The sequence below is a fragment of the Paroedura picta genome, chromosome 15 (assembly GCF_049243985.1).
Source record: "Paroedura picta isolate Pp20150507F chromosome 15, Ppicta_v3.0, whole genome shotgun sequence".
Classification (NCBI taxonomy): Eukaryota; Metazoa; Chordata; class Lepidosauria; order Squamata; family Gekkonidae; genus Paroedura; species Paroedura picta.
In genome coordinates this window covers 20,691,977-20,704,727 of record NC_135383.1, presented here as the reverse complement: position 1 = coordinate 20,704,727, position 12,751 = coordinate 20,691,977, and the positions used below count along the sequence as shown (strand labels likewise).

The window sequence follows — 12,751 nt, the reverse complement described above, 5'->3', positions numbered from 1 at the left end:
ACAGACACCCAACTGTCATCCAGACCCAGGAACTAAATGCCGAAACAAAACCAGATGTGAAAAATGTTCCCTCAACTCTGGCACTCCAGATGTTCAGACGACAATTCCCATGAGCCCCTGGCAGCAAGTACTCATGGGAATTGTAGTCCATGGAATCTGGAGAGCCACAGTTTGGCCACCCCTGCCTAATACAGACCTCATAACATCAGCAATTTCTCTTTGATTGGCTGTTGTTTCAAAGACCTTATAATATCAGTAACAGTATCCTGGACTCATCCTTCAATGTGAAATATGTCCTTATGTGCCACCACATTTTTCTGCTCAGCATCAGACAAACAGGGCAGAGTCCCTATGAAAACATAAATCTGACATTAAAAACCCACAATTTTGACAAAACAGCATGGGGACATTTCAGTATTTCAGGACATACTGCTACTGATCTAAAGGTTTCTGTGCTCCTACAAAAAGAATTTCAAAGGGAAAATTCAACATCAGCATGCTGAACTAGTGGTTAATCTCCTGATTAATCTTCTCTCTCTCCTGGGCCTGAACAAGGACTTGGGTTTCCTCCTTCGCCATATCTGCCGTCAGCTCAGCATATAACTGGTAGTGGAAAGTGTTTGTCAAGTCACAGCTCTTATGACAACCCCACCGAGTTTTCAAGGCAAGAGACTTCCAGAGGTGGTTGCCATTGCCTGCCTGGTATTACTTAGAGGACTCCCATCCAAATAATAGGCAGGACCAACCCTGCTTAACTTCTAAGATCTGACAAGATCAGGGTAACCTGGCCTGTCCAGGTTAGGACTAGCGTAACATTACGGACATTAATAAGTTTCTGCTTAGCTTGCCTAATGCTGCATCTTTCTGCCTACATCCCATTTTATGTTTCTCTGCTCTGCTCCCATCTTCACCAATTAGGAGTAGCCCTCTGAATGGACTGATTACTCTTTGATTGGCTATTGTTTCAAAGCAGCCTCTCTTTGTAACATTCCCCCATTCTCAATCTTCCGCTCCATGTAACTCTGAAAATATACGAAAACATACGAATGTATGCCTCAAGCAGCTGATGAAGTGAGTTCTGCCTCACAAAAGCTTTTGCTGCAATCAATTTTGTGGGCCTTCTCTTAAGACCTTCAGTTTGAAAGCAACTCCTGGAAATTACCTACTAAAAAGCTACAACCTACGAAGAACAACACAGAGGGCCAGAATCCACTGCAACCACAAAGCGGTGGCTACAGAAGCATCGTTTCATGCTCCAGAGCCAAGCCCAAACCCAAGCTGAAAAAGAGATGGATTGTAACTCCTTTTAAGAAGTGACAGCTTGCCTCCGCCATTCCGCAGCCTTCTAAGAACGTTCCCTGAAGTCAGTCTTCCTCCCTGTTATCATGACAAGCGCTAATAGATTGTGCTGCCACCAGTCCTTTGCAGCTAGAGAGTAGCAGTTCAGGCCTTCAGGAATTTTAAAAAGACATTCAAAGGGGGGGAAAAACTGTGGTCACAAAGCATTAGGCCTAGATAAAGAGAATTTTGACATAGTGGGTACAGAGAAGGACATATTATTATAAACACTAGACTGGAGACACCAACACTTAACTTAAATATCAGTAAAGAAACTGGCCGTGTGTTATGAGCACGCAAAAACAGCACTCTGACTGAACTGCGCTATTCAATTTTGTTCATTATTCACCATGATGTCAGCGCAAAACAGTCAAAATCCTGTATTACCAAGAGGCTCTGACGAGGCTGGGCTCAGAACCAGATGGGTAGCAAGTCCTGAGCCTCTCCACTCCCTTTCTCAAAGAAAACCAGTTGTTGGCCAGGAATCCAAGGGCTCTGAACTAGCTCTTATCTTATTAGATGTAGCTCAGCTGCCTTCCTGGAAAACAAGGTTGCGTAACTATTCCTGCATGTGTTAATATCCTAGGAAACCGTGAAGAAGCCCATTAACTTTAGCAGGACAGCTTTTAACTAGACATTATATTAAATGGTAGGGGAAGCCCAATATTCCTAACCACCAATGAGGTCATTAAAGCTATAAAGTCTTCAAAGGTATAGTCTGTGTGGGGAAAACCAATAGGAAGAGTCACTTCACACTTCTACCTCTCCCACCCCGAGGAAAAACATACATTGATAAGTCAGGTACTTCGTCTGACTCTGGGCGGCGGAATCTAAATGACAAAATACTGAAAATATACACAGGGGAGCAGACAGGTCTGGAATATGCAGAAAGCATTCTTCTCTGGAAGGGGCATTCTAACACAACTTGAAACCTGCACCTACACTTTCCAAAATACATTTGCAAGTCTGGTCTGGTCCCACAGTAAGCAAACCTGAAAGTCATTAATCCAGTGTAATATCCATTCGTCACAGAAACCGCATCAATCATACCAAACTGGCTCCGCTGTAAAATCTTAAGGACAGGAATCTTAATATACATCGGCAAGCCTCCGATCAGAAGTCATCAAGGACAAAAATAGGTTTAGGGCCTAACTTACAGCTCGGTTTTAGAGAAGATGGTCTGTGCAGGTTATGACCAAAGTAACTTGCAGGGAAAAAGAAGGAAGTTATGCAAGCTCCACAAGAATGCCCCAAGCGTCCACTCTATTGCCCTACTGGTGGTATGTGCTGCTATCTCGAGTGCTTCAAAACACATCTGTTGCCGTAATACCAGTAATTGAAGCCTTCTCCAGGACATAATACAAGGCGATCCTTTTCTATAAAATAGCTGTACATATGGAGATTCAGGAAGATTATGCTAACAGAACCAGAGTAATTGTTTCAAGTCAACAGGCTCCATGGCAACGACAACTTCTTCCACTCTTTATGATGAACGCAAGGAGCTAATGTAGAGCAGATACTAATGAGTGGGGAATCGGGAAGTTCCTGGTTCAAATCTCACCTCTGCCAGCAAAGTAGGTTAAGCACGCCCTTGCTTAAGGACCGCCTTGCCCTACATAATTCTGGACACCAGCTGCCGTCCTCTGACTAGCTACTTGCCTCCATTTTCTAGGGCTAGAGCAGGCTTTCTCAACCAGGGCTTCATGAAACCCTCGGGTTTCTTGATGGCTCTGGAAGGGTTTTTCAAATGGGTGGGAGTTTTCCTTTTTTAATAATTTATTAAACATTTATCGGGCAATATGACCATATGTCGGTCGGTCTCTTTCTCTCTTCCTCTCTTCCTTCCTTCCTTTCAATTTGTTTGTATGTTTGTTTTTAAATGTATATCCCGCCACTTCTCCAAACACTCGTGGCGGCTAAAGTAAAACACATTCAATACATTAAAAACCAAAATAGCCCCCCCCCAATAAAACCCTCAATTAACTCTTTGCTAGGTGTCCAGACAATAAATTTGTTGTCACCTCCAGACTCGATTTCTGTAACTCACTCTATATGAGCCTACCCTTGAATCTGCTCCAGAAACTACAGCTGTTTCAAAATGAGGCTGCCTGGATTCTCACGCAGATGCCAGAATACCTGTGCTGTGGTAGCCACACTAGCTTCTGGTTGAATTCCGGATCCAATTCAAGGTCTTGGTTTTAACCTTTAAGGCCTTACGCGGTCTGGCCCCTGCATAGCTGATGGACTGCCTATCTGAATACGTTCCCCAGGCACCAAGGAGACAATAACAGAATATCACTAGTGGTCACATACAGCTCTCAACTCTAAACAGTTTAGCACATCATCAGCAACTTACAAGGATAATAAAATCAGAGTCCAGTAGCACCTTTAAGTCCAACAAAGATTTAATCAGGGCGTGAGCTTTCGAGTGCAAGCACTGTCTGAGGAAGAGTGCTTGCACTCGCAAGCTCACGCCCTGATTAAATCTTTGTTGGTCTTAAAGGTGCCACTGGACTCTGATTTTATTGCGTCACTTCAGACCAACATGGCTATACATTTGAATCTCTCCTTACAAGGATAATGAAGAAGAAGAAGAAGAGTTGGTTCTTATATGCCGCTTTTCCCTACCCGAAGGAGGCTCAAAGCGTCTTACAGTCGCCTTCCCTTTCCTCCTCACAGTTCTCTTACACAAGTACTGGGGGCAAACCTTATCTTGCCCACAGGCGTCCCCTTCCCAACCTTAAACAACTTCTCACCTACAGTAATGTTACCCAGATCCCATCTTTCCTGCAACACACACCCAAATACAATCACTGGACCCTAACAACATCAACTACATCTCAGGTGCACTCATTTGCTCATCTAACACTGTATATGCCATTAAATGCCAACAATGCCCTATAGTTCCCTACATGGGAAGAACAAGTCAAAGGACACATGGACACAAATCTGACATCAAGAACTGCAAAACTGAGAACCTTATGAAAGAACCCTTCAACCTTCCAGGACATTCAATGGGAATCCTCAAAGTAACTGCTTAATGAAGAGTTGGTTTTTATACCCGACTTTTCACTACCCAAAGGAGTCTCAAAGCGGCTGCCAATCACCTTCCCATCCTCTCCCCACAACAGACACCCTGGGAGGTAGGTGACTAGCCCAAGGTCACCCAGCAGGCTGCATGTGGAGGAGCAGGGAATCAAACTCAGAACACCAGATTAGAAGTCGCTGCTCTTAACCACTACACCAAACTGGCAGAAAAATTTCAGGAACAGACTAGAACTGGAAATTGCTGAGTTACAAATCAGTTCAATACTTATGACAATGGAACATCTCCCCCACCCCCCCCCCCCAGACTTAACAGAAATACTGGTTTCTTATCTCACTACACATGCTACCATCATTCAGTTCTTACCTCTGTAAACTTTTATTAGGCTGTATGCTAATTTGCTGCTATTCACAGGTCTTACCAATTGCCTTCATACAATTTTAGTTATATTTATTGCTCAGTTACTTATGTAACTTGATTCTCATTAGCTCTTCCTTGCAACACCCTCCACGTCTTCTACATATACGTAATGATGATTGGTGAATTCTGTGTCATTGGATGAAGAAGTGTGCATGCACGCGGAAACTCAAAGATTTCACACACACTCGCTGTCACCTCCCAAGAAGGTCTCATTCACAACAAGATGATATAACCAATCCCACATTCCATTTAAAATGAAGATAAGAGCTGCTCTAACCACCAATGCAAAACTGTACTGTTGGAATTCATACGTGGGTTGGTCTGAATACAGACTAGGAAGGGTTACAGAAAGGAACTCTCCTGCTTTTCATATCACCAACTGAGAATGGTGTATTCCCACTGTTGATTAGATCCTGTACACCAGTGGTTCTCAACCTTCCTAATGTCGCAACCCTTTAATACAGTTCTTCCTGTTGTGGAGAGCCCAACCATAAAACCATGCAAGTGTTCTTTCACAGAAATTAAACCAAAACTGACCAATGCCGTGAAGATCCACTGTTCATGACTGCATATAAATTGATTTTTTTCCCCCCAGGGTTTCTCAGTTCAGCTCTGCCTCTTGTCCCATCATAGCAATCTAGCTCTTTTCCGCTGCTCCAGACAGATAAATGCTCTATCTTGATCTACCCCGCAAGGCTGCTGTGTAGATGAAACGGAAGATGAGCGATGTCGGCCACTTTGGGACCCCCTTGGAGAGAAGGGCTGCTCACCCTGCCGCAACCCCTGTGAAAGGGTGGTTCGACCCCCAAAGGAGTCCCGACCCCCAGGTTGAGAACCACTATTGTACACTATGGTTAGGCTCTTGCTTTCATGTATTCTTTGAGAACCACTATTGTACACTATGGTTAGGCTCTTGCTTTCATGTATTCTTCATGTATTCTTTGGGAGTTCAATGTAATGCCCATCTCTTGAATCCCTGGGACTTCTGGCCTCTCTCTCTCTGTAGTAAAGTAACCTTTCCCTTTGCATATACCCATTTCTTCCAGCCACAGGCAAATGTCAAGCCTCTGAAGAGAGAGTTCTGGACTGTAAAGGTTTTTGCAGCAACATGGTTATTAGCTTATAAGACTCTGGTAATTTTGACTGCAATAGCCAAATACGCCACCACCTTTGGAGCGTGCCACTCTCTAGTTTCAAAGGAATTTAGTAAACATTAAGCGTTTTCAAGGCCCACTGGGCTTCAAGCAGAGAAAGTTTAAGCACACTGCCATTTAAATCAATGGGCTTAAAACACGAGGCTTAAAAGAGCAAGAGTCCAGCAGCACCTTAATGACTGAGTGTGAGGCAGGGCAGGAGCTTTTGTGGGTCACTGCTCAATTCTTCAGATAATCAGGAACCTTTGGATTTATCAGGCTTGTCCACTACATCTCTGTCTACCCAAGTGGCATCCCAAAAACTTCAGGACATAAGAATGAGAAGCAAGGCAGCACCTATTTAAAATCAAGCTCAGCCACTCGGCAGTAACCTTTCAAAAGGCCTTCCTGAATCAAAGTGCTTCGACTTGCAAGTGGAGGAGTGTACAAGAAAGGAACATAGTGTTCTTGTCAGCGCACAGAGCCCCACAGGCAGGCACTACTCTGCACCATGCACTCAGAGCTCTAGAAGTGCTTAAGTCTGAACTGCGCTGAAGAACTGAGACCAAGTACAAAAGACAGAGAGAAGAATGGCCTCCTTAAAAAGCAATTATTTCCCAGTCAGGATCCTCCAAGTTAAACTCAGCTATTGTATTATTATCAGCCCACAACTTAGCCATTACATTAGTCATTTCAAAGTAGTCCACAAGTAATGGCCTATAGCCCCTGAGCCTTGCAAGGTAGGACAGTACTATCAGTACCATATTGCAGATGGAGAGGGGAAGGTGTTCTGAATGCGAGGAGCGCTTGACCAAAGCCATCCAGCTGGCTTTTTGAAAGGTTTCTCCTGAGTGGCTAAGTTTTTTTTGTTAAACTTTTGGTTTTGATCCATGCTTCTAGATCAGGGGTAGTCAAACTGCGGCCCTTCAGATGTCCATGGACTACAATTCCCAGGAGCCTCTGCCAGCGAATGCTGGCAGGGGCTCCTGGGAATTGTAGTCCATGGACATCTGGAGGGCCGCAGTTTGCCTACCCCTGTTCTAGATCTTTTAAACAGCAACTGGTCTGTAACTTTTTATTTTGACAGAATCCGCAACCCCCCCCCCCCCCGTTATGTATGTCTTTAAATGGACAATTATGGGTTTTCATTTTAGCATATTTCTCTTTTGTAAGTCCTACTGAGTACATTTTTGGTACAAAGGAAGAACAGCTGGATTTCAGTCCAATAAGCCCATAAAAATCAACAAGATTGGGGGGGGGGGAGAAATAAACTTTCAACAGTCAAAGCCCTCTTCCTCAGAAACTTCTTTAGAAATTATGAAACTGAGAAAGATTTTCCAAATAAACTTCCACATATTAATTTTAACAAATTACTGCCACACAGTAATTTTAATGTTTATTGTTTATTGGGGAGAGGGCATACAGTATTAGCCCTGCCCTGTTGCCCCTACCCATTACAATTGATGCTCATCCCAGATTTATCAAATTCATATTTAGACTGGAGCAACCTTCAGAAAGAGCCACAAGACCATCCCATAAAGCTGTCTCCCAGCATTCCACATAGCCAGGCATCAACACGTGGCCTTCACCACAAATATCACATCAGACGGTTGCCTCCTGGCAGCCACACAGTAACAAGGAACAAGATCTTTGCAGAGTAGAAGAAGCAAAGTACATGTCCCTGCCCCAAAGAACTTAAAACAGAAATTTAAGACTTAAAAGGGGGGGGAGATCACCCGATCAAATGAAATTACATGCGCTCCATCACAAATATCTCTTTCTAGCCAAGAAGACAAGAGAGCTGATTCTGCAACAAGTAAGCAAGCAGCACTGCCAAGCATGATGCCGGAGGCTCACTTGTCTTCCTTACCTGCTAAGTCGTGATGGATCAGGTCAGTGAAGCTGGGGTCATCACCCCACCAGAAGATCCACAGCTCTCTGCGCCCAGGTCTCTGGTCTCGCCGCCACACGCTCAGGATGTCGGCCTTCAAGCAACGACTGTAGCTGCTCAGAATGGGGTCTTCTTCCGTCACCGGGAAGAGAATTGGGGCAGACATTGGACCTTGCCATACATATCGTTTCCATTTAATCCCCGTTAAATCAGCCTGAAGGGAAAATATAAGAGAAATTACGGCATCAAAAGTTGAACACACTAAGTGCCAACATTCACAGAATCCAGATTCTTGATCTCTTCCTAGAAACCTTTCCTCACATCTAAGGGGGGGGGGGAGGCCAGGTTTCAGAAAGTAAACACAAGGCTGCTTTTCTTTTCATCCTAAACAAATGTCTGACAAAGCTTAGCAACGGTGGCCACAATTCAGATGCATCCGACAAGTGAGGGGCCACCATGGGGGAGGGGGGGGATTATGCTGCTGAATGTCCTGTTTTTGATCATCTAGCAGGGGTAGTCAAACTGCAGCCCTCCAGATGTCCATGGACTACAATTCCCATGAGCCCCTGGCAGCATTTGCTGGCAGGGGCTCATGGGAATTGTAGTCCATGGACATCTGGAGGGCCGCAGTTTGACTACCCCTGATCAAGATGCAAAGATCCTTCAGGTGCCACCTCCATAATGAGGATACTTTATTGAGTTTCTTAGTACATTTTTATCTGATAATGGAATTGCAATAAAATTGGACCTAATAATGTATAAAAGCCAAAAAAAGAAAAAAAAGAGTGGCAAAAATCTTAGTACACCTGTTCCCATATATCACGAATCGGGGGAAATCTTGTAACGTATTTCTAATCAGTTCTGTCACTGAACCCTTACTATCATAACTTTCACAAGAATCTTCCCCCTGAGCCAAGACAGATTGCAGGTTCACTTACAGCTAGGTTTCGTTATCTGAAATAATCAAGTAAATCCTTTCCTTCCAAACAATTTACCATGTCTTCTATTCAGCAATTTATTGTTGTTATATTATTGTTATAATATATACATCATGAGTAAAAGAGCTGTTTTTATACCCGCAGTTCACTACCCAAAGGAGTCCCAAAGCAGCTTATGTACAACTTTCCCTTCCTCTCCCCACAACAGACACCCTGAGAGCATTCTAAGAGAACTGCTCAGTGAGAACAACCCTAAGGAAACTGTGACTAGCCCAAGGTCACCCAGCTTGCTGCATGTGGAGGGGTGGTGAGTCAACCCCAGCTCTCTAGATTAGAGTCCACAGCTCTTAACCAGTACACCAGGCTGGCTCTCAAGAGGATTACATCTAATCTTTGTTCCTCAACCCAGTTTTCTCCCAGACACAACACTTTTAAAAGTGATCAAGTTTCAACAGAATGACCCCACTGTCCAGAATAAAGGGGGCGGGGGGGGGGGTACAAGCCAGTTCCAAACAAAGCCACAGATGTTGCCAAAGAGTTGAAACTTCACCCTCTCCAAGTTAGTGGGTGGGGATGAGAGAGAGAGAGAGAGAATTTCATTCCAACTAGGAAGCTTCCACTACTTCTGTCAAGTGGCAGAATTTGCAACAGTTGGCACTCTTGGAAAGGAATTTTTTTTTTTTGGGGGGGGGGACATGCTTTAAAGGCCCTGCTAACTCTAAGCAGCAGCAGTTGGGCTCAGCCAGCAACCTGTGATCCTGCAGATATATTGGGCTGCTTGGATTCCTTATTCCCTGCTATGCAGAAGCCCAGCAGCTTTGGCATAGATTTTCCTTCCAGATTTAACACCCCCGGCCAGTCAGTCTAGCTATGCACTGAAAACAACTCGGGGGGAGGGGGGGGATCAGCAAAACCCATCTCCAGCCTGGAAGTTCAACTGGATTCTAAAATGATCAATGTTCAACCATATTTTGAGGCAATGGGAGGGAAAGGACTATCATGTACTGAGGGGAGTCACTTACATTCCCCTTGTCTTAATAAAAATTTTAAAGGCACTGCAGTTTTTGCAAAAAGAATGAGGTCACTTCGGCCTCTGATTTGAGAAGACTGCCGCTTTTCGGGAGGGGGGGGAATCAGGCAAACTTAACCTGGGAAATATGAGGACGAAGACAACTCGAGCGACAGAGGTAAGCCAGAACCGAGATGAAAATGAAAACACAAGAGAGAAAACAAAAGTTGAGAAAATAAAGAAAAGCCAAAAAAGGGTGAGGGGGGTTAAAGGATACAGTGGTGAAAAGGAGAAGAAAGGCTGGAAAGTAGAAGAGCAGTGAGCTTCGGCTGAAGAGAGGAGCGTGCAGGAGAGCGAGGCCATTCCTGGCAAGGCCTACTCCAGAGGACTCCTCCAGCAGAAGCAATGCTAAAAATGGCTGCTTTGCTTCCATTCCTCTCCCCCCTCCTTCCTTTCCTCTTCCCTCCCCTAGCCATCTCGTCTCCCTTTGCCTCCACCCCCCCCCCTTCTCCCTTACTTGCTGGGTTATCTCCAGAGATCTCCCCACCACCACTAAAAAAAAGAAAGAAAGTCCTCACTTACCAGACAGAAGAGATTGGAATGGCAATCCTCCAAGCTGGCCCCGTTCGGCACGAAGCAGGAACTCATCCTCACAGCGACAACCCACACGCCATTATCCCACAGCCTCCGACAAGAAAGAAAAGAGACAGACAGAGAGAGACACACACACACACCACAGGCTGGGAGGAGAGACACAACCAAGGGGGGGGAGGCCTTTTTTCTTTTCCTTTTTTTTGGGGGGGGGAAGTCACACAAAAAGAAGAAAGATATTCAGGGCATACAACAGACAAATAAGAGAAGGGAATAAATAATCCAAGGAGAGGAAGGAAGAGGCTTTAGTGGAAGAAAATCTTGGTAGTGATCCGGTCCACAGACAAGAAGGGTAGGTGGCAAAGAAACAGCCAAGATTTGGGTGTAAGGATTCGAAACCTTCACAGCAGCCAAAGAAGAGGGGGCCGGGGGAATCAAATAATCCAGTGCTTGAAGGGTGGCAGGGAAATAAATCCAGGGGAAACCCTCCACCCCAATTTACGAAAACAAGTCGTCCAGGAGGCTGCAAGAGAGGCTGTGAGATTCTTTCGTCTGTTGACCCCCAAGCACCTATGGGGTTTCTTTCTGTGGCTGGAGGGGGGGGCAGAGAGATTATTTTTTTTCTTTTCCCACCAAAATAAATTAAAATGTTAGGCCATTAAAAAAAAAACACTTGCTGGGATGCAGGAGCCAGCAGACAACTAGGAAATGATCCTCAAGTGGTCAGCCCCCACCCAAATTACAAATTTCTTCGTATTCCTGCTGGAGGACAGGAGGGGTGGAAAAAGTTCCTCTTCTGAGTTTTCTTGAAGAATCCTCGTGAAAGCCCAGACCAGTCTGTAGAATCTCTTTTACGGTGGTTCGGTAAGACGCCAGGGGAGCGGTAAAGAGCGGGGTGTCCCTCCTGCCAGGAAAAGGGGGCGACGCTGCTCGGAAGGGATGGGTTTCTGCTGCCCAAAGAGGTGGGTGAGAAAAACGAAAGCTAGACAGGCCACCTCACTTCGAGAAGGGCTTGATTTCAGGGGGGCAGCCTGCCCTCGCTTAAAAACAGAAAGGCCCCCCCAGACTTCTTCCAAGCACCTTCTTTTCCACGGCAGCCTCTAGAAAGGCCTGGTGAAGAGGAGTGCAAACACCCTCCCCCGGCCGGAAAATCACAACTCTTCCAAGCACTTTCGGTACTGTACTCCAAGTGAAGGACGCGGACGGCGGGCGCTTTGCTGCTGATGACCCCACAAGGATGGGAAAAAGGGGGGGGGTCGCCTCCGAGTTGACTCTTCCTCTCTTCCCTAGAATAAATATATATTTACACACACACACACACAAACAGCAACGCGAGTGTGTCCGCCTTCTTTCCGACAAGGAAGACCGTAGTGGCAGCTTGGTCGCAAGGGGGTGCCCACCCAAAGTCCTTCTCAGCCGAAATTCTTCAGGCAGGAGATGTCTTCAATTTGCAGAGGACTTGGGGAGGGGGGGGGGAGCTTCCAGGTAGCAGCGGGAAAGTTGGGATCCGCTTCCTGTCCCCCTCCTTCAAGGAAGGGGGAGCGACACCAGAGGGCTTCTCTCCCCTTCTTCCCTGGGACGAGGCGTCTTGTCGGTGAGGGAATCCCCAGAGCCCCCCCAATTCGGTATGGAGCCACTGAAGCTGCTGCTTCTTCCTCCTCCTCTTGATCCCTGGAAGGCGATGGGGGGGTGGGGATGCCCCTTCTTCCTCCTCCTCCTCCTCAGTGACAAGCGAAGGTGGGGTGGTCGAGCTCCAAGGCGGCGCCCCCCCGGGCGCGAGCCCCCTCCGTCCTCCCGTCCCTCAGCGGTGCTTCTGGCGGCGGCTGCCCAGCCGCGGCATCCTGAGCGGCCTCCGTCTCCTCAGCGGCTCTCCCCCATCGCGCCGCGCGTGCGCCTTTCCGCCTCAGTTGCCCCCCCCTTCCTCCTCCTCCTCCTCCTCCGCCGCCGCGCCCCCCTCCTCTCCTCTCCTCTCGCTCGCTCCTCTAATGGCGGCCGCGGCGGAGCGACGTCGGGAGGGCGACCCTCGCCTCGACTGCTTCCCGCAACGCTGATTGGGCCGGCCCGCGTCACGTGGCGGCGCAGCCACTGGACGGCGGGGAAGGAGGGAGGAAGGAGACGGGATTGGATGGGAAGGAGGAGAAGGACCGGGGGGGGGGGGAATGAGGAGGGAGAAGAGAGAGAGAGGAAGGAGAAGCAGCGCTGCCGCCAGCCGCGGCCGCTAGAGGCGCCAGAGAGGAAGGAGAAGGGAGGGCCGGGAGGAACTCGTTGAGGAGGCGCCATCTAGTGGCCCGGGGGAGAACCTACAGAGGGAGAGAGTGGGGAGGGTCGCTGTGCTGGGCTGGCTGGGGCAAAGGGACAAAGTTTGAGTGCAGGTGTAATTCTGGG

The 12,751-nt window shown here is 47.0% G+C and overlaps 1 protein-coding gene across 2 annotated transcripts in view; it reads right to left on the bottom strand.

The window, feature by feature from the left end:
* The window catches only part of MED13 (mediator complex subunit 13), a 131,416-nt gene extending 119,129 nt beyond the window's left edge, over positions 1 to 12,287 (bottom strand). Inside the window, exons 1-2 of one of the 2 annotated variants that reach the window (XM_077312791.1) lie at positions 10,358 to 12,287; positions 7,808 to 8,042 (exon numbers count right to left, since the gene is read on the bottom strand). In XM_077312791.1, coding sequence (XP_077168906.1) covers positions 7,808 to 8,042; positions 10,358 to 10,423 — 301 coding nt within the window. In that variant the 5' untranslated portion in view covers positions 10,424 to 12,287. The remainder of the gene's footprint in view (positions 1 to 7,807; positions 8,043 to 10,357) is intronic. The other variant, XM_077312790.1, reaches the window with a different exon arrangement.
* Positions 12,288 to 12,751: the final 464 nt, after the last annotated feature.